We start from the raw sequence: 20428 nt of genomic DNA, 5'->3' as shown, positions 1-20428 counted from the left end.
CGCCTGACAGGCGGGGCGAGAGGGGTGCTGCGGTAAACGGGACTGTGATCAAACGGAAACCTGGCGAGACGGCCCACTGCATACGAGTGCACAGCTTGCACAGAGGTCAGTGTTGTGTGCCTTGTGTGTCCGATCAGAAAACGCAACCAGCTTGGGGACAAGGGTGTGCCAGGAGGGAGCAGGGAGCAGAGAGGACTGGCCAGAGGGGGGGAAGACGACCCTTGGGAGCCGAGTGGAGCGAGGTGGGGAAAGCTACTCCATGCCTGGGTGGTACATGACTAGTAATCCCAGTCTGTGCAGAACAAAGTACCTGAGGCACCGCGGTACATGCAGCCGTCCAGGCCCACATTGTATCCTTTTTCTGTGGAGAGGGCGCCCTACTGCGTAATGAGCTTGGCCTGTCAACAATCGTCAACGCGGAGACATGTGAACTGAGCCCATGCCGGCCGTCCATCCGTCGAGCCGTCGCCTGTGTGGTCAGGCACGTTTGGTAGGGGGGTGACACGGGACGAGCCATTGCTTGCTCTGACCACCCACTGACGATGCGCGTCCAATCCGATCCATTCCATTCCAGCAGTTTACTGTGTTAGTCCTCTGCTCGTTTTCGTTGCGTCACTTCCACAGACTTGGCTCTCTGGTTATGGTCCTGATCCTGGACAAGGGAGAGTCGAGTAAGCCCGATGATGGATGCAGACTGCAGACGACCAGGCCTGCTCGCCCATCCAAGGGTAGGTAGGCTGGCAGTTGGGGGCTGATGTTTGGTATCGAATCTGGAGTTACATCCCATCGAGGGCTTGTGTTGCATTCAGACGCCCCAAGGTTCACAGTTGCCAACGCCAATCTTCGGCTCCGAAGCCAGCAATGCACAGTGCTCCAGGCCACCTCCGACTCTCCGAGAAGGGGTCCTCGACGATCTTCGCGTGTCAACACTACGACGCTCGAGCAATGTCTCATTTTCACGTGCCCCATTCCATGTGCCTTAGTCGCGCGTCTGGTTCCCGAGGGCGTCTGCTGGGCCACCGCTGCTCACCTCGACGACGCTAGCCGGGCTCATCAGGCTCACCTCTCTCCTAGATCCCACAACTTCAGTCCAGCCCAGTCCAGGCTCCAGAGGCTCCAGAAGAGGGCGAGCAACCCATCTGGACCACCTGCTTAGAACGGACATGGCTCCGAGGGCACGGAGACCGCTTGTTAACATCCGGCGCGATGGGGTATGGCAGAATGCCCAAGTCTGTCTTGTCGACCGGCATCTGAGTCACCTTTCTGGTATGGCCTTGGCCACCCGGTAGGCTATCGTACTCGGTAGTGCCTGTGCCTGTGCTGTACACGTATATGGATAGTATGGTATATCTTGCATGTATATGTATGCACAAATGTCTCGGTGAGAGATAGCCCGCCCTGTCCGTTTCTCAACCAGGAGGCCCTTGATCCGTCCGGCTTCCGGGACGCGGACGCGATGCCGTCGACCACCCTGCCCTTCCCCCTTTCAACATGCCGAGGATGCTCTACACGAAATGCTCGCCGAAAGTCTAGTTGAGATGTTGACGCACAATGATGAAGTAAGAGAGGTGGAGAAATATGGAATGACTGTCTGCTTTACTGCTGGCCATCCCATGAATGAGATACAGGCATCAAAGTGGCAAGGATTTTGGTCCAAAGAAAAAAGGCCCGCATGCACTCCAATACGGCTGTTGTAGATGAGATGACAATGCAGCACAATATCAGTAGCCTCGACTGACCTATCAATCGTACGACTCGCCGTGGGCAGATGATATCGATGCGATGCATGCGCCACGACGAGTCCGACTCGGCCCTTCCAAGACGGTACCAAGGTGCCAGGTTCGTCAGGGAGGAGGACAAGGAGGGAAGCAGCAGCAGCCAGCAGCCATCAGCCATCAGCCATCGGTCATCAGCAAGCTACAGTACAAGCTGCAAGCAACAAGCAACAAGCTACAAGAAGCAAGCAGCAAATGGATCCGAGGTGCTGCTGCCGTTTCGGGCATGGTGGGTGATCGCGGAAGGAAGGACAACCGGCGATTTCCAAGATAAGCCAATCACCATCGACGCTTCGCATGGTCTCGAGGCCCACCTTGATGAGATACCTGGGTACAAGTTACGGTACTTCTCGCCGACCGTGGTACCGCGCTCAATTTGGGTGGGCTCCCTGCAACTGGCCGACGAGATGCTGCAGCAAGTCAGTCTAGCGGCAGGTGGGCTATTACTCGTCTCCTCCTCCTCCTCCTCCTCGACCAAAGGCGCAGCAGCACAAGCAAGCTGAGGGGTGAAGGGGAAGACCCCATCTTTCGCCCGATGTCTGGTATTGCAACAATGCAGCCCTATTCCCAACCGTAACAATCCTGCTTTGCCGCTTCCAGGCATTCTTGCGCGGCCCTCAATGTCATCACGGAAACGCCCGCCTTGAGACGTCATTCCTCACTCCGGCCAACCCATACAACCCACACTTACCAAGCCAGCCCATCCAGTCTGACAGCCCGCCAGCTTCACACCTACTCGACCGCAGTGATCGCCACGGCAGTCATCGGACATGACTACGCCAGGGCTAAGTCTGGCTGACCAGTCACTACTGAGACAAGACGGGACTGCGGTGCGGAAGGCTTCTAGAAGGGTGGGCTGGTCACATCGCCAGTCCGTCTTGACCTCGACCGCGATGGACACGGACAACCACCTGGAGAAGCAATTTGCATCACTGTATGTATGGTACAGGACATCCATTCTCCCCCCCCCCCCTCCCGGGCCAACAAGCCTTGCAAGTCCACATGCAGCTCCAAGGTCCGGTGCGCCGCCTCTCCCTCGGAACTAGTGGCTCGTCGAGCTTGTTCCTGGCCTCGAGGATGCTGGGCAATTTCCATCAAGGTCTCGCATAGCGCCCTGCACAACCCAAGGGCCTGCCTGCCTGCGCTTCAATCGGGAGGTGCAAGTGATCACTAAAGGTGTCTGGCCCGGTCAAGACACTGGACAAGAATGGGCTAAATCTTACCTTCGCTTCCAACTTTCCGAAGGGCACTTTGTCCAGGAGGCCCAATCATTCCCGCCCGTCGACATCGATCCTTGCCCACCCCGGCACCTTGTTCTCTCAAGCTGACCCCCACCAGATTGCAATCACACGGCTGTTTGCTTGCATCGTTACTTTTACCAACGTCCTTGTACTACACAGGCATGTCAGACGCCAAAACGCAACACCACCGCCTACCCCATACCGCGGGCGCCTCATTCGGCATAGCGGTTGGACATTCTGGGGAACCCATGGTTGCTCGCGACAAGAGGCTTACCCGTCCCGTCTAGCACGCCGTTGACGACGGGCAGACTACCGACTTTAGCCTGGAAGGGCCGGACTCGACAGCTTCATTTTACCCGCTCAGTCATCCAGGGACGGCGGGTGGGCATGGAAGCCAACTCGCGGGTGCCCTGGAACTGCGGCAGCGGTATCCCTTCGCAAGACCACCAATCTGTGACTACCGTGCCTTCAGCTTCAACCTAGCAATGCCATCCTGGCCCAGCTGGACAAACCAGAGACTGCGTACGTGGACGTCCACCTCCGCACATCTGCCCGCTCAGGCTCTCTCTTCTTTCCCGCCACTGATATGGTGGGTCTCTGACTGCATCCAAGTGGGTGTGCCATCATCAGCCAATTCAGCAGCAGCCGCAACAGAGCAGCGCAGCGAGCTATCACAGTGGGCCTAGCTCCCCGTGCTACACAGTAAATGGCAGTCTGTGCTCCGTGACTCCGTCGACATGCTGCAGGCCTTGCTCTAGCTTGAACTTTATTCCCTCCTGCTCTGGGCTGTCTGGACACATGCCAAGCCCTGCGCTTACATGGTCTTTGACCATCTGCGGCCAAGTGGCGACGACTGGATAGCAACGTTTCCGCTGAACCATCTCTCGGCCTCTTTCCTTTAGCGCACCCACGGCTACCATAGGACGAGACGGACAATCTACACGTGTGCCACAGGATCTATCCGTGGAATTCGGGACGTAGCCTACTCTAGCCTGGCCACCACACATTAGGAGCCGTTGAAATTCTGAGCACTCATCTTGGTTGAGATCCATCCATGGCCTCGCAGACCGCGGCTCGCTTGCAGTGCCAGACTGGTGCGTGGAGCAAGCCAGCAGACGGACAGACAAGCGGGGGGAGGGAGGGGGACTTCATCTCAGCACACCCGATGACACGAGGTCCTCCCAAGGGATAGCCTTCGCATCGGTTTCCAGGCCAGGAAGAAAACCTCCCATGCGTTTTCGGTGAATGAACCTCGGGGAATGAACTGAAAGTTCGACCCGAGAGGCGATGAACGAGACCGTGGCGGTGGAGCTGCAGGACATCAGACGGACAGAGAGGAGACAAGCAAGTGCCTGTTGATGTGCATCACCGCACAGAGTTCGGAGCCGGCTCGTCGATGAAAAGCAGGACGACAAGCACGGACGCTCACAAGGCTGTCACCCTGCAAGCAAGAGGCAAACTTTCAGTCCGTAATTTGTCCCCACAGCTGACGATCTGTTCATCTCGGGGAAGCTTAGTCGTCCTGACCTGTCCGAATAAGCTCAGCCAGCATGGAGAATGCGGGAAGTTACTCCACACAGGAGAGAAGGGGAGAGATTGACGAAGGAGATTTTGTTTGCTCCCGGAAGATCACTCAGTCAGTCACCCGCCGCCTCTCAAGAACGCCCCCCACCCACTTGCTACTCTGCTAGTGAGCAAGGAGGCAGAGATTTTGGCAAGCACGGCGACTGGTCCATCACCAGCTGGGCAATCCCCACCTCCAGATCATCACCGGACGGCACTTCTTCAACAGGCGCGCTGTAACGTGTGCGATCGCCATCCCTACCAGACCGTGACAGCAGGGCATGCCCTTGTGTCTCCTGATCTAAATATCAAAGTGGCGCTTGGCCTGCACCCCCTACCCTCCCCTCCCATCTCCCTGATCACTCAAGGATAGGGGTCATAGGAATCACCATTCCCATCGTAAAGCCATTTCGTACCGATCCGTACCCGTCAAGGTATGGGGCAGAGAGTGTCTTCACACATCAGCAACAACAGCGATGAGGCATGATGAGATGGGATGCTACCTACCGCAACTGCAACGATGGCCCGACCGGCTCCCCTTCCCCTCTCCGCCCTCGCTCTACTGTCTGTTCGGTGTCCTCGGACATTTGATGACGATTGCGAAGTGACTGAGTTCGTGTTGGCACCTCGCTGACACTGCAACCTACACAAACAAGAACGATAGCGGCGAAGGGGGCTAACGCCATTAGCGGCGGGTCCTTGAGCCACACCTTGACTGCTCGGCGTCACGACCAAGGGTTCCTGGGCTTTTTGTCCCCTTCCCAGCCTCCCCAGCCCAGGCCCCAGGCACGACGGCGGCCGCAAGGCAAGCTTCACCGCCGCCGTTGCAGAGGCGGCTACCACAGTAGCTATCAGCATCTTGTCTACTGAGGGATGGCGCGTGGGAGGGAAGACCTGGGTGTGCTTGCCTGGCTGCGTGCTTCCCGGCTGACCTAGACAGTGCTGACCGCCTGATCTGCATTATTTCTATATGCGTGTGTACATGTATAAATATAAATATCTACTCCCGGAGAGTTTTCAAGCCCTCGGCATAGTATCGGCAAGGGGAGACAAGCATTCAGGGACAACAGCAACAGCATGTCTCGTGGTGCAAATCCGGCGGAGGAAAGGCAATAGCAGCTGCCGGCATTGGGGATCATACAGAACTGCACCTCATTCTCAGGGGTTGATAGAACCTCTCACATAAGCCTGCAAGGAACACAAGCCGGTGACCGGGTCCGAACTTCCTTAACCAGTACTATTATGATGTTATGGCTTTGACCCGGAGATATCTTCGGGAGGAACGTCAACGGCAACGTCAACATGGCCTGATAAAAGCCAAGGAGGCAAGCTGGGATGTACATGGGGGACCCCGAACTCAGTTGGCAGCGTATTGTGCTGTAGTACTTTGTTGTAGGCCTTTTTTCCCCCTCTATCTCTCTCCTGTGCTCTCCTCCCCACCCGGTTCGAGACCCAGCCTCCCCCCCGCCAGCGCGCCGTCTGTAGGCCGCTTCCCAAGAGGGATAGCCTTTCCACCCCACGTCGCATCGCCCCCTTCGATCTGATCTGTCCTCGCCCGGTCGAGAGTGGGATCGTCTTGTAGCCGAAGCTAGCCCGCTCGATTGCCTTTTGTCGGCATCTATTACGCGGGCGGGGCACGGGCCACGGGCCCACGGGCGTGTGCCCTGCCCAGAGTTTTCGTGATGTTTATTATCGTCATGGCACCGTTCGCTCGCGCAAGCTTCACCCCCGACCCAAGGCCAGCGTGATTGTTGGTTCCTCGGCCGAGCGAAAGCCAGGAACAAGATTATCGGACGAGGTTGTGCTCAAGCCTTCCCTTTTCTTTTTTTCTCTCGTTCGCGCCGGGGTGGGGGGCTGTTCATGGGGGTTGGGTTGGTACGTGATCCAGTGTTTCGATGCTACCGTGGTCGGTGAAAGGGGGGCGGCACAGCTAGATAGATAGATATCTCGCGTAGTGTACCTTGGCCCGGCGCGCCTCCTGACGAGTGCGATGATGTGTCCTTATCCCAACCCCCCGGCGGCCGCGCCGGCCGAGCGGTTTCTCTCGCTGAAAGGAGAGGAGGCCAACGGGGCTGTCGTGCATGCGCTGTTGTGCATGTGCAAGATAGGCCATGCGGGCACGTAGCCACCAACAACAGCCTGCCTTGTGCGGCCTAACTAGTCGTCCTGGTCAATCAGGTCCTCGTTGTCGTTGAGCGCGAGCTGCACAAAGTGTCTGATCCAGGCCGCATCTCCGGCCTGGATCTCCTCGTGGCCGGCCTCGTCGCGCTGCTGCTGCGCGTCGAGGTGACGGTCCCGTCGCATGAAGTGCCCTCCGCCGCGGTTTGGTACCTGGTTCTGGTTCGGACGGTGACCAAAGCCCCTCCCTCGCCCCCCTCGTCCTTGCTGAGCTGCTTGCTGTCGTCCTCCTCCCATAGGATTGCCCCTGCCCCGAATCTGAGCGCCGCCGCGCGGTTGCGCCGCCGGAGCTGGCTGGCGTCCTCCGCGGGCGCCAGGAGCAGCCGCCGCCCCGGCATCGATGCGAAGGACCAGCGGCCCCTCCCGCTCGACATCCACTCGCCGGCCGTTCTCGTTGAGCACCGGTCGTGGCTCAGGCTGCTGCTGGTTATGGGCTCCTTCGTCCCCGACGATTGCCTCCTCAAGAGCGATCTCCGCAATCTCTTGCTCGTTCCTAGGAGCCCGCTCCGCTCCGCCACGGCCTCCAGCGAAGAAGTTCTGGCCATCCTCGTCGCCCTCCTCCAGCTCCCACAAGCGCATGTAGCAGCTAGTCACACGGCCGTTGGGCTGCTGGTTGAAGTGCTGGTATGGATTCAAGGGATCCAGCCATGCCGAGCATAGGTAGCAAAAGTGTGTTTGGCACCTGTAGCAGATCCTGCAAGACTGTCAGAAAGAGTAGCCTGTGGAGGGGGGGTCAAAATACGTACATATGATTGCAACCATGCGTCTTCTGCGCAGGACACGCACAAGTAGGACATGGTGTCGTGTGCAAGCTGATGAAGTCCAGCGAGGCTTTCTCTTCCGCGCTGAGCTCTCCATCGTCGCGGCGCGGCGCGCATATGACGAGATCGCCGTGCCAGCCTTGGTAACACCTGCTACAGAAGGCAAAGCCGCAGTCCTCGCACACAGCAAGCCTGTCAACGTACGGCCTGGGCTTGGACTTGGCTGTTTCCTCAGCTTCTGTCTTTCGCGCCTCCTCGGCTTCGCTGTCGGAATCATCCTCGGCCTCGTGCAGCTCGAAACCTTCTGGCTTCTTGCGCTTCTTGGATCGAGCCGCGCCCTGGCACCAGGGTCTTGGGCAGTAGACCGTATGCTTGTCTGATTCGAGCTCAGTCTTGTACTTGAGAGTCACGTAGCGTTTCACCATGTCAGGCTCTAAAGGGATCTGGAGAAGCTCGCTGGGACTGATGAATGTCCTCGGTTTGCTTCGCTTCTCAGTGCTGGAAGCCTGGGCAGCAGCCCTCTCCTTTGCGCAACTAGGTTCGAGACATCGGACTGCGGCAAGATCGCCTTCTTGGATGGCATTATTGTAGAAGTTTTGTAGACACTCGGTACAAAAGACATGACCACAGTCTATCATGCGATGGCACTTAGCCCCCTTCTTCGGATCTGAGGCATAAATTAGCGGACCAAGATCTATTTCCAGAGTAACAAGAGCACCTACCAAGGCAGACACCACAATCGAATGTCCCATTGTCAAAAGCGACCCGCTTGGCTTCAATGTCGTAGTCAAGCACAGCAATCTTGTGCTCAGGACTGATTTGCAAAGCACCGTCACTCACAAGCCCAAAAACATCGTCTGCTGACTGCTGAACGTGGTCGAGGTAGGTGAAGACAACCAAATCGCGACCGAGCTCCTCCCACAACCGCGCGCAGTCGTCTTCCAGCTTCTTGGCCGTGGCTGAGGGAAGCCATGATGGCTTCGTTGATACGCTAGCTGCTGGTGGTTCCTCCGTCGGGTATGCCGGAGGCAGCGAGATTTGTACGCGGACAGCAGGCAGGTGGGAAAGCTCGTGAGAATCAAGTCCGGTTGGATTGGCCCCCACAACGGCAGCGCCGGCTTCCTGGGCTGCTTCTGGGTTCAAGCCTTGGGCTTCTGTGGCTGCGGGAAAAAAGACCGTGACAGCCTTTGTTGGGTTGACGGGAACATCCAGCACAAATGTGTACGGGTCGTCATCGTGGACTCTCTGGATCTCGGGGAAGATGGCCGACAGAGAGGACAGCTCGACGTCCCTCTGGTCCTCGTTATCCATGGCCTGGATGTCAAAGGCCGTCTCTGGGTGTAACTGGCACGGGCTGTGTGGGTGAGAGGAGCTGTCGATCAGCGCTCGCCGGCAACGATGGTGCAATACGCTGCCAATCGGCCATCAGCAGTGATCCGATGTCGAAGAGAGAGTGCCAAAAGGTTTGGAGGAAGAGAGAGTCATAAGCTGTCGCTGCGGTGAGATGCAGACATATTTGTCAGTATCATGGGCAGTGCAATGCCTGACAGTCGCCACGGTGAGATGAGTAAAACTAAGGCAGAAATATTGCACGCCGTCAGCAAGGTTCACGATGGTGCATGCAGTTTCTCGCTATCAGACTCGATTGATTGATGACGGATGACTCTTGCCGAGGAATGGATCCCCTGTGGCAATTCGGCGTAGGAGCTGTCGAAGGGTTTCTGGCAGGCACCTCGGGGTCTAGACTGCACACCCAGTGCTTCACCGCCTGCCATTTTTGCCCGGTGACGTGGGGTGCCCAAGTGGGATTGGAGCCCACCCACAGTATAGCAAGCCATGTCCATGTCAGGGGAGGAAGAGCTGCTGAGCTCTGTTTGTCGCGACTGAAGTTCGCTGCCGTAGCCGTCCACATAGCACAGCACAGCACAGCACAACAAAACAAAGCTATTCCGAGTCTCGCATCCCAGTGGCCCAGCATGCATTCTTGATTTGCTTGAATAGTCTCAACACTTCCTTTTCATCGATGGAGCACTCTGCATGAACGGCGGAAACATTGGCTGCCAACTATGACCACATTTCAGACCCAACCTGCCCGAACCAGAGCATAAAAGTCGCGTCGATCCGGACCCTGCATCAACATGAACTCTCTCTGGCCATCCCGAGCTTCAAGTGAAGGCAATGCGGCTGCGAATCCTCCCACCACCGACGTGACAGACACCGGCGTGCCGGATGCTGGGCTAAGCAAGGGCGATCAGCAACAACAGGTGGCATCCGTTCGCCCCTTGCTGCAGCGTAATGCTCAGCCGCAGACTCCTCCTGCCTTTCCTCCGCCGCCCTCGGATCCTCCGCCTCCACCAAGCGCAACTACTCCCTTACAGCCGCCCACAGACTCGCTGTCTCTGGCTCAGCTGAGGCGTCTTGTTGCCGACTTCCCCCACGCTGAGGCCGCTGCCTACGACTTCGACTACCAAGACACCGCACCGATCGAGGAGGAGATTGACGAGTGGTTCGTCTACCAATTCTGGCAGTGGGTGCGTCTCAACGGGGTACAGCGTGCCTTTGAGTGGCAATGGCTTAACAGCCACGGGCAAGACACAACTTGGGAGGACGTTGATGACGATGTGAGGAGGGCGTTTGTGTCGGACGGGTTGTCAGGGCTGTCGTCGGAGACCTCCAAGGAACGGTCTGCAAACGTCGCCAGGCTGGTCTACATCACGCTTGGGAGATGGACCAGTACCGCTGGCGGTGATAAGCCGGCAGCTGGGACGGAGAAGAGGCCAAAATGCGTGGCTACGCCTTCTCAACTCGAGGCGATGAAGGCTGGGGTGCGGCTCATTGCAGACGTCGGGGGTGTTCAGATTATTTTCGACGCTCTCAAGAAAGCGTTTGAGCCTTTTTGGTAAGTACAGGCGTTAGGTTCAGGAGAAAGAGAGTCAGTAGCTAATACTTCCAGGCCCGAGGAAGCACAGCACTCTCAACCGAACAGTATGCAAGAAGCATTGGATGAGCTCATGAATTTGATGACAATTATGTACATGATTATACAAGAGGTTTTGGCAAATCCTGACGAACTGAAAGACGTCGAAACACAGCTTCGTGAGTTTGCACCGTCTGAAGAGAGGCAACAGACTAGCTGATACGCGCCAAGTCGCCCTGAATCCAAGTGTGGTAGACTTCTTCGCAGAAGTCACAGGCAAACTGCGTTGGGATGAGGCCCAGATCGTGCCTCAAGCTCAGGTGTTCCTGTTACTGTGGAAATCGATCCTGCTCGTCTTTGGCGGATCTGAAGAGCTGGCCGAGACGAAGCGGGCTACGAGAGAAAACCCATCAGACGACAAAGATGACAGAGATGTCATCACAGCCTCTCCGTTGGATTATCATGTCTTCCGCCAGGAGATAACATCCAAGTACCCAGCTTACATACCACCTCAGCCAGCCATTCCCTTGGAAGCGGAGAATACCTCTCTTCTTCCACCTTTGCCGAGTCAACAAGCCCGTAACAACGGCGCTCAAGGCATTCTGCCCCCTCAACCAGGCACACAAGCCGGAGGTGCTTCCATTCTTCACCAACCCGTACACATAGCGACCCCTGCTCCCTCACCTCCGCCTTCGCCGGGTGTTGGCGGCAAAGGTGTCAAGAAGCAGAATTACCAGACAAACCAGAACTTTCCTTTCATGTACCCGCCCTTGGACGAGTCTAGTAACAGCCTAGGTGGCAAGGGCAACACCGCCTTACAGGACTTGCTTGTTACTCGGAAATGGGAAGGTGGCGATGTCCCGGCTTCAATTCTCGAGGCCGGCGAACTGTTCTCCAAACGTGTGAGGATGACGCGCGCGGCGAGACAGCTCTGGCAGGAGCGCGAGAGATTCATCAAGTTCGAACGCGGTTGGGATGAATCCACAAATGACATACTAGACGAGCTTGACCTCTCGTCTCTGACACTGGAAGAGAAGGAAGAGTTGGGCTTGGTGAAGCCAAAGAAGCCCGAACCTGAGGAAATCGAGGTCGATTATGGCCCCAACAAAGACCTGGACGCTAGGACGAAACAGCGTCTAGATGCTGTTGAACGATTCTACGTATGTTGCTGAAGGTGTATTCAATGCTACTCTCGTGAAGCTAACGCTTAAACCAGGCCAACTCTCTTCCCATCTTGCAATCGATATCTATGACTTTAATCAAGTCCATCATAGCACACTGGACGGTCGTAATGACACAGCAACCACAGGGCTCATTTGGGATGCAGGGTCAAAACAACGCGAGGCCCAACGGCAACGGGCGAGGCCAAGAAGGCCCAAACGGCACCAATGGGACTGGAAGCGGTGATGACAGTGAGCCCTCGCCGGAGGAATTGGACGCGGCAAGGACTCGCGAGATCACTCAAAAGGCAGTCAGCGCCATCATGCTATTGCTATTGAAATGGTTCAAGCTGTCGCGTAAGTCATCAAATTTGTCATTGCAAAGTTATAGTTGCTAACACGTCAAGCGCAGACGTCCTCAAGTTCGAATATCTAGCGCAGCTACTTTTGGATTGTAATTACATGCCTTTGGTACTGAAGCTGTTCCTGCACCAGGATGTCCAACAAGTCATTGAAAGCAAAGCGGACCGAATCGAGAATAGGTAGGTGTGCTCAGGATGCTATACGTCATGTCAAAGACACTAACCTCAATCAGCTTCTTCTACTTCTGTAATGTTCGAGCTGGGGCCCCAGAGAAGTCTGCACAGCAGGAAGTGGAAGCACCAGCCGCTCAGGAGGAGAGTGAAGACGATGCGGCGCCACCGCCCATCAAGCGGCGCCGCTCGCCAACACAAGAGGCTGCCTCTGGGGAGTCATCCGGCGCATCCCAGCAGAATGAGAACGGTCCGCCTGTCAGACCAGAGGTGGACGAGCTCGGTTACCCGGTCAACCCGCTACCGGCTGAGCCGATCACGGACTTCTCGAGGCGCAACTTCTTCACACTCATCAACTACCTGCGGGTGATGCAGAAGATCTGCAAGCACAAGGCGCACCGCAACCTGCTGCTGGTGCACTACAAGTCGTCCAACGTTTTGCGCAAGAACCTACGGATCCCGCAGGACCGGCTGCGGCTGTACACGCTCAAGCTTTTCAAAAACCAGGTCCCCTACTGCAGCCGCAAGTGGCGGCAGTCCAACATGCGGGTCATCACGGCCATCTACCTGTACTGCCGGCCGGAGCTGCGCGACGAGTGGCTGGCAGGGGCGGACATCGACGCCGAGATGGACGAGGCGCTCCCCCTCGAGCAGGCGCTGCGCAGCCTCACGCACTGGTTCAACGTCCGGCGCTACCCGGACCGCATGGCGCCTGAGGTGCGCGACGCCCTGCGCGAGGAGCACGACTTCTTCTCGCGCGAGCTCGAGCGCCTCGAGGTCAGCTGGGACGACATGGGCGCCGCCGAGAGCGTCAACGGCGAGTGGGAGGAGATCCCCGGGTGGGGCTGACCTTGCTGCGCGGACGGTGGTGGTGGACCGAACGCTTTCTTGAGTACCTATTACCTGTTTCTGTCAGGGGTGCGGGTGGGTGACTGGCGGTGGAGAGTGGAGCCCGAATGGCACGGGCGGTGAAGTGTATATCTCTATCCGCGTGTTCGTGTGCCGAGGCACGATCATTTGTGGTAGCTATGGTTAATTGATACCCTCTTGAGCGGTGTATTGATCTTGGTCTTGAAGTAACACGTGAGTCAAGTCAACGAGTAAGTCCGATGCCGGCTGCTCTCTGTTGACACGGATCATCTGCGATGCTCGTCTTTTCTGAACATCTCGCTATGAACAATGTGAGAAGGGAAAATCAGTAGAAGAGGAGGGGGTTATCGCGAGCAGGTATTTTGATGGTGTTCACAGGCTAAAGCTTCATTTGGCCGATGCAAGGCAATGATTTCGAAGACATTACCTTTTCTTGAATCGCATTCGGAGAACACATCCTCATACAATCACGATTCTATCGCAGTATCGCCTGTGGCAAACGGGACAGCACGAAGATCACAAGATGCAAGACATGAAAATAATTTTCTCGTAAAAAGTAGTCATTTATTAAAGCTATACTAGTGCAGTATTGCTATTGTTTAGAAGGTTGTGCAGCCCTCAAGGCGAAATGCAATCTCTCGGTTGTTCCTGGCCGACAGAACGCCTAGGACTTGGGTATATCCAACGCCGGTGGTGTGTGTAAAACAAACATATCGATAGGAAACCTCCCAGCTCTTTGTGGCGGTATCAGGTCATTTCAAAGGGGGGTGACCAGCCCGCGCCGGCGTTTCGTCATTTGCAGGTTGGCTGCAGATTGGCCTGCCTGGACCAAGCCAATTTCCAGGAGCTGGAGTAGCAGCACCGAGCGAAGCGGGCATTTCTCAGCCTTTCTCATCAACTCCACAATCAGGAGCTCTCGACTTTTTCCTTCCATCGCCCTTCCTTGCACTCCAGCTCCTTACACGTTGTAAGTGCCGTCGCCGTAGCGGCCCGTGTTGGCGTGGGTGGCGGTGCCGTGCTCGTTGTAGCCGGCCTCGCCGTACTTGGCGTAGGGCGAGCCCTCGCCGACGCGCGTGGCCTCGGTGTTGTAGCTGGTGCGGACCTGGTCCGGGCTGGTGTGCATGGGCAGGGCGTTGGGGTCGGCGAGGTTGTCCGTGTCGGCGCGCTTGTTGCGGCGCAGGCCGAAGAGGCCGCGCTTCCGGGAGCCGTAGCCCGACGTGTAGTTGTTGGCCGGCGAGGGCCCGAAGCGCTGCTCCTTCTTGCGGTGGCGGCCCAGGGCGAGCTCTGTTACGGCTGAGACGATGAAGAAGACGCTGGAAATTGTTGTTAGCTCTTGGGATCCGGTGGGATTTTTTAAGATTGTGGTGAGTTTGGTGAGGCTTACATGGCGACAATGGACACTGCGAGAATTGCCGACTCCATCCGGCAGATCGTCATGTACTTGGCCAGTGGGACGCCACCGTCCTTGGGGGACTGGATGTTGGCATTGGCATCGCCACTTCCAAAGACGGTATTCACGTTGCTGCCAGAGCAGGAGCTGGCACCGTCCTTATTCACGGTCGCAACGTAGATGAAGGCGCCGATGAAGGCGATGTCCAGGACGATAGCGATGAACGAGGTCAGGGTGAAGCCGGCGAGACAGCAGAGCAGGAGGAGGCCGATGGCGGTATACAAGACGGCCACGCCCGAAATACCCTCAACGGCGCGCAGGTTGGTGGGTATCGTGATGCTGTGGTTCGACATGGCCGCGAGGAAGTACGAGTTGAGTGCGAGGACGAGCCCCGCGCAGCAGAACTGCACGCCCCTGTTGAACCATTGTAACAGCTTGAGGCAGAGACCTGCACCGGCTGCCATTTTTGGTGAGATGTAGGGTGTTTGTTTGTTTGTTTGCTGTTTCTCCTCTATCCTCTCGGTCAAGGAGGTTTTGATGTCGAGTAAATAATACTACTTGGGTAGAGCAACCGGGACCACAAGCGAGAGCGGGTTTTGTTCAAGTACGGAGTACGGGGTATCTTAAGCTTATATCGGAGTGGGCGGAGTGACGGAAACAGGCACTTGGGGGACACACGAATTTAAGACGGGCTACCGAGGATTCGTTACCTCATCCTGAGCACGGCCACATGCATCAGACTGGAAAAGGTGGGAACAGAAACTGAAAAACATGACTTCACAGACATCATGTGCATCAGGAGACGTTGGAGAGACCAGGGGGAGGGGGGTGTGCCTCAGTAAACGGCCAAGAAGAGGCCGCCCCCCAAGCCAAGTACCGAGACGACCCAGACCATCAGACTGGCTGAACGGACATGCAGATTCCCACAGAGATCGGCTTGGCCAAAGCAAGGCAGGGCCGATCGCTGATGGGGTCGTTAAAACGCGACACTTGAATCAGGGGACGAGCTGGCTAGTTGGATGGACGGATGGGGGGGTTGCAGAGAAAAAAGCTACTGCTAGTCCATGTGGTCCATGTGGGCAAAGAAGTCTGCAAAAGTGGACGGAAGCGGCCAGTTTGATGACGATGGTCAATGAGAACCACTATATCCCAAGCAGATTTGTCTGTAGAAGACACACTTGCTTGTGTGCCTTGGACCTTGGACCTTGGACCTTGCTGGGACCCTACGAGCTTGTCAATCTATTTCTCTCTTTCTGTCACACCTCGTCATCAAGGTGACCCCTCCACCATTCATCTGCCCACACCCCAATGCAGGCATTGCCAGGCTGACAACGTCATACTCCAGCAGGGATCACCTCTGAAGCGAGCAAGCCATGGCACAAAGACGCAGCTGAAAGTGCAAGGCTGAGCCACACAAAGCCACAGCTCCAGTCCGTCCCGAGCACGCCGAGAGAGCCGAGGGTGTGTGGGGTTGCTTCTCGCTGGACAGCGCTGCTCTCTCCATTGGGTATGGGCTAGCCTACCGCGTGGGCCACACACACCCGCCCTCTCTCACAAACCCAGGCGGCCAGGCCGATTCGAGCCGGGGCCCGCGCCGCCGCGGCGTTGAAGGCCTCACGTCCAACAAATATGGTTTCCAAACCCCATCTCGAAACATTTCGCTTTCCTGGGCCCTTCGAGAAGGCGTCGCCTGTGTCTCTCTGCTACTGAGCAATGTCTTAGATGCTCTGCTCAGTACCGCCCTGATTGAGCCGCTGTGCTGCGTCGCCGGATTGCTCGCGGACCTGGCTCTCCAGGCGAGCGGGTACTGACAAACTGCATCGACATCGCCACACATCTTTGCGTCGCCACCACCGCTGGGAAACCAAGGTTTTCGCTTTCGGCAGCGCAGTCAAACTCCTCGGGAGGCCTACGAACGATACCTGCCCGGCCCTAGCAGCGAGTCCGGCCCGGCCTACGCTAAGTAGCTCCCAGAGCTTTGCGTCATGGCAAATCGCTTGGAGAGCTAGGTGCTCCAATCTAGAAATCGGACGGCCCAGAGCTCGCTCTGTTTAGTGTAAGCTACTCTTGTGCTCGGCCCCTGCGACGTGCTGGGAAATTGAAGTGGGCAGCCCGGGCTCCTCCTCCGCTCCGCGCTGCTCCCGCAACGGCGGGTGCCCCTGGGCTAGAGGCCGCGACGTGACGTACTTGCCCACTGCGCTGGGATCTGTCGTCAGAAAAATCCCTCTTGTGTTGCTCGGGAGAGCAATGCCTGCGTGCTGGTCAGGCGCTATAGAAGCTCAAATTGGCCAGTTCGCCGTGAATAGAGCGGCAGGACAACGCAAGACGCTCCGCTGCGTGATTGCCAATGGAGTAAGTTGTAGGTCGCTAATGTACTGATGCGAGGTTTAGGCCAAATACGATAGCGAAAGAGATACCGAGGTGTCCAGAATTGTATAAATGAGGGTCTGGTAGCACATTGCGAAGCTTCAGGGCTGAAAAAATTGCCTTGTCTGTGAGGACTGCCATGCCACCCACCAAGCCGAGGCCGCCGATGCCTTCCAGAGCGATGGGGGCAGTTCGACTACATGAACTTTTGTTGTTACGGTAAGGCCAACATGATCAAGTTCATGTGCTGTTTTTGCTGGTGAATAACCACCATTTTTGCATATGATGTCTAGCTACAACGTCAATAGCCAGAAGCACAGCTTTGAGGGGCGCTTCTTGGCTCGAACTATTATTAGAATAAAATTCGAGGTCACGACGCCGGAAATGGACGTGACTGGCGGGAGAGCTTGACTGCTATTTGTGACTGTTTAACTAGCCTATGAGCGTCGGCTCGTTCCTTTCAAGCCATATTGCGATCTCTTATACTTGAACAAAAGGGTTCCCGCGGCGAGCTCTCAAATTGCTGGCGAGATGCATCGCCAGCTAGGCAATGCCGTCCAGAATGAGGCATACTTTGGAGGTCCATAATGAGTGTTGGTATCCAGGCTTCCGGAAACGGAAAGGCATACTCAACAATGATTCCTACTCCGAATAACTTGTCATCATATAGCGATACTATTTGTTAACTAAGCTCTCCGTCCATAGAATTCTTAGTCGGAAGTAATTCACTGGAACATTGACCATAAACAATTATACCTGCGAACCGACATTCAAAGGGCATCGAAATTAGAGACAGAACTGCTCAATAAGTGTGATCTGCTGCCTGCAGCCCAACATGGCTGACCAGCAAGACCAAGGCCAAGATGAAGGCCAAATCCTCAGCTGGCCTGAGTTGTACCGGCTGCGACAAACCATTGACTTTTTTGACAACTTCTGGAAGAAGCAAAAGCGATGGGAACCGCGTGAGCGGGTTCCCATCTTCGAAAGATTGCCGATCCCATTCTGGGACCCCCCGAGGCCCGACCCTGCCTATAGGAATCCCCAGGTGACGCAGGATGACGCTTCGGGACGCAACGTGCCATTCCACCACTCCCCCAGGACGGACTCCAGCAGTGATTCGCCGATGGTTGACCAGATGAGGCGCTTCTTCGAGGGCTTGAACATGGGCTACACCATGGTCAAGGTCCTCGGGGCTGGGTCGCAGGGTGTGGCTGTCCTGTTCGACTTCAATGGGGAGAAAATCGTCATGAAGTGGAGCACCGAGCTGCGCGCGATGGTCACGGAGCTGTGGGCTAATAGGAAAATGGTCGGCGCAAGACATATCGTTCAGGTGAGTCAGTCTCGGCGCTTCGTTCCTGGCTCCGCTCCATCACGTGGGATTCGTTTCTGCCAAATTGCACCCGAAATGATTGAGCTGTGGCTGACTTCGATATATACAGCGAAAATGGAGACCAGGAATTCTTGAAATGGGTCTGGATCGTGACGGTGAAAGGATTAATGATATTCTCGTCCTGGCACACCTAAGCTACTACAAGGAGGAACTAAATGACATCGTGGGCCCTAGAGTTCCGTTGATGGTAAACAACTTCCGCATAAGTTTTTCAACTTTGTCAGGATATGAACCAGCCATATACGTATCATGTTTCACTGTTCATCCCGATTCTCTACTTCAGGAGGCTGCAGCTTTTGAAACAGGTTACTGGCAGGTTGTATCCTGCGCCTTTCCCCTGTCCATGTGAATATTCTTTCTCGGTATTTTATGAGCTAATTTAGGCTGCCGCAGTACGCAATGGAGTTTATGAAGCACGGAAACTTAAATGTAATTGCTGTCCTTTCTCTCCCTTGCTATTATCCCATGCTTCCACTCAACGAAGCCTACTTTGAAGTGGCTTGCAGTTCTGCCAAGGCATCCGGGTTACTATGTCCAAGAAAAACCTTCTGCGCAAACTGCCACGGTGAATTAGGCAGAACATACATAACAAGAAGGGCTTAGTGTTGACATTCGACTCTGGACAGTTCGCTGACACCATCTACTGCGCAGGGCCTTCTTCGGAAAATATCTCAGCAACGGCCTTACCTAAAGGACTCAGAGCTGTGGAATGTGTTTCTGTGCCTCTTCCGAGCCTGTGTTGGCCTGGCCTATCCCGATCGCTGGGCCCCTCAAGGATATGTCCCGGGCCAAGGCGACGCCCCTGACCAGGAGGAGTTCGTCCCCGTAGACGCTACTGGTCGAGCCCTACCCACAGACCTCGGCATTATCAACTTTGACATGAACGACCGCAATGTCATGATCGGCGACTTCAGTAACACGAATCCGCCAGAACACCCCCACAACCCGGTCCCGGTCGTCAAAGTCGGCGACCTCGGAGTCGTCTCACGCTTCTTGCCGGAGCACCGTAATGACTTTACTGCTTGTGTTATGGGAAGGATCCGCGGAAATATGTGGTGTAATAGTCCTGAGCAGTTTACTGACACATGGAAAAATGTCGACAGCATGGAGTCGTTGGCTGCGGACGATGTGGCTGGAAAATTTGACTGGTGGTCGAATCTGTGGCAGGTCGGGCGTCTTATGGCTATCATGGTGAGTAGCTCTACTCCTGTGAATATACCGTGACCTTCTGCGCATCGCATAGGACCCTGTGAAGGCGGTAGGTTTCCCTGAAGAAGCAGCTAGCGCTGCTCCAGGTGAGACAAGCTACTCCTGATGGGTTTCTCTATCCACTATCCCGTCGATAAGAAACAAAGACGCAGGAATCACAAAAGAGAGCCTTCACTAATAGGAGCACCTTTAAAGATCACAGGGATGCAGCCAGACGTTCCCCCATCCTGCAGGCGGTGCCCAATAATCAAGCTGGACGGGACAACCCAGATGATCTGGACATACGCGGGTCACCTCGTGGGCCCGGATTATGACCGTTACGATCCATTGCTTCGGTCGACGGTCGCCTGGTGCATTGCGCACAGGCCAATGGACAGGCCTCAGATTCTCGAGCTGGAGACACTTCTCATGGCTGCTGTAGCCGTGGACCGCAGCGCCACTGAGGGACCGGACCGCACCACCATTGCCTCCCTGCTCGGCTCCGTACCTCCTGCTATGACACAAACGCCTTCTGGACTTGTCATACCTGCTGCTGGACCTGCTGGGCCTGCTGGGCCGTGATAAGGCGTGCATTTGACCATGGCAGGCCGAAGGGATGTATCATGTTAGGTACGTAAATATTTTTACGGCTCATTAGGACCATACGGCCGCACTCCGTGGGAAAGAGGCCATTGAAATCATTCATCTTCTAGGTGGTGGTCAATTACTTGTACTACACACTGTAGACATGTGTAATGTTCTTGCCTTTGAGGGACAGAATTGTGGATGTAGATAACTAGGCATGACATGTTATTGAATTTATTTCTTGACTGTACTTCACATCTTTATAAAGATACGAATTTCAAAAACAATGTCAACGATGAAAAGTCCTCCGCATGTACTTGACTGTTTATGGTCAATGCGTCATGGCTGGTCCTCAGATTCCAACACACGAACACTAAATCGAAGGAGATTAAGCAAAACTTATTTATCTAGGACGATTGTGCTGTCTCAAAACTCTAGAGGCAAAGCAGACGAAGCAATCATGTGATTCGACAAGGCTGACGATTGCAGCAGGCTCCATATGTCGACGTC

The 20428-nt window shown here is 55.7% G+C and overlaps 5 protein-coding genes across 5 annotated transcripts; 3 read left to right on the top strand and 2 right to left on the bottom strand.

The window, feature by feature from the left end:
* Window positions 1-1768: 1768 nt before the first annotated feature.
* On the top strand, window positions 1769-2278 carry J7T55_003327 (uncharacterized protein; the record flags this gene model as incomplete). The annotated part of the gene is made up of 1 exon (XM_053143340.1): window positions 1769-2278. One exon carries the CDS (start codon window positions 1769-1771, stop codon window positions 2276-2278), a length of 510 nt encoding a protein of 169 aa, XP_052993579.1.
* Window positions 2279-6736: 4458 nt separating this feature from the next.
* J7T55_003326 (RWD domain-containing protein) lies at window positions 6737-8829 on the bottom strand (the record flags this gene model as incomplete). The annotated part of the gene is made up of 3 exons (XM_053143339.1): window positions 6737-7451; window positions 7504-8185; window positions 8241-8829. The coding sequence occupies 3 exons, from the start codon at window positions 8827-8829 to the stop codon at window positions 6737-6739; spliced, it is 1986 nt and encodes a 661-aa protein (XP_052993578.1).
* An 827-nt stretch (window positions 8830-9656) lies between these two features.
* Window positions 9657-12977, top strand: J7T55_003325 (required for hyphal anastomosis; the record flags this gene model as incomplete). The annotated part of the gene is made up of 6 exons (XM_053143338.1): window positions 9657-10417; window positions 10472-10614; window positions 10667-11595; window positions 11652-11952; window positions 12008-12137; window positions 12191-12977. The coding sequence occupies 6 exons, from the start codon at window positions 9657-9659 to the stop codon at window positions 12975-12977; spliced, it is 3051 nt and encodes a 1016-aa protein (XP_052993577.1).
* Window positions 12978-13956: 979 nt separating this feature from the next.
* J7T55_003324 (uncharacterized protein) lies at window positions 13957-14852 on the bottom strand (the record flags this gene model as incomplete). Its single annotated transcript, XM_053143337.1, has 2 exons — window positions 13957-14311; window positions 14383-14852. 2 exons carry the CDS (start codon window positions 14850-14852, stop codon window positions 13957-13959), a joined length of 825 nt encoding a protein of 274 aa, XP_052993576.1.
* Window positions 14853-17590: 2738 nt separating this feature from the next.
* Window positions 17591-19915, top strand: J7T55_003323 (serine threonine protein kinase; the record flags this gene model as incomplete). Its single annotated transcript, XM_053143335.1, has 5 exons — window positions 17591-18085; window positions 18195-18332; window positions 18797-19336; window positions 19389-19403; window positions 19625-19915. 5 exons carry the CDS (start codon window positions 17591-17593, stop codon window positions 19913-19915), a joined length of 1479 nt encoding a protein of 492 aa, XP_052993575.1.
* Between the last annotated feature and the right edge of the window lie 513 nt (window positions 19916-20428).

Source organism: Diaporthe amygdali (genome assembly GCF_026229845.1).
Source record: "Diaporthe amygdali strain CAA958 chromosome Unknown NODE_14_length_1008325_cov_65_372321, whole genome shotgun sequence".
NCBI lineage: Eukaryota > Fungi > Ascomycota > Sordariomycetes > Diaporthales > Diaporthaceae > Diaporthe > Diaporthe amygdali.
This window is presented reverse-complemented; position numbering and strand designations above follow the sequence as displayed.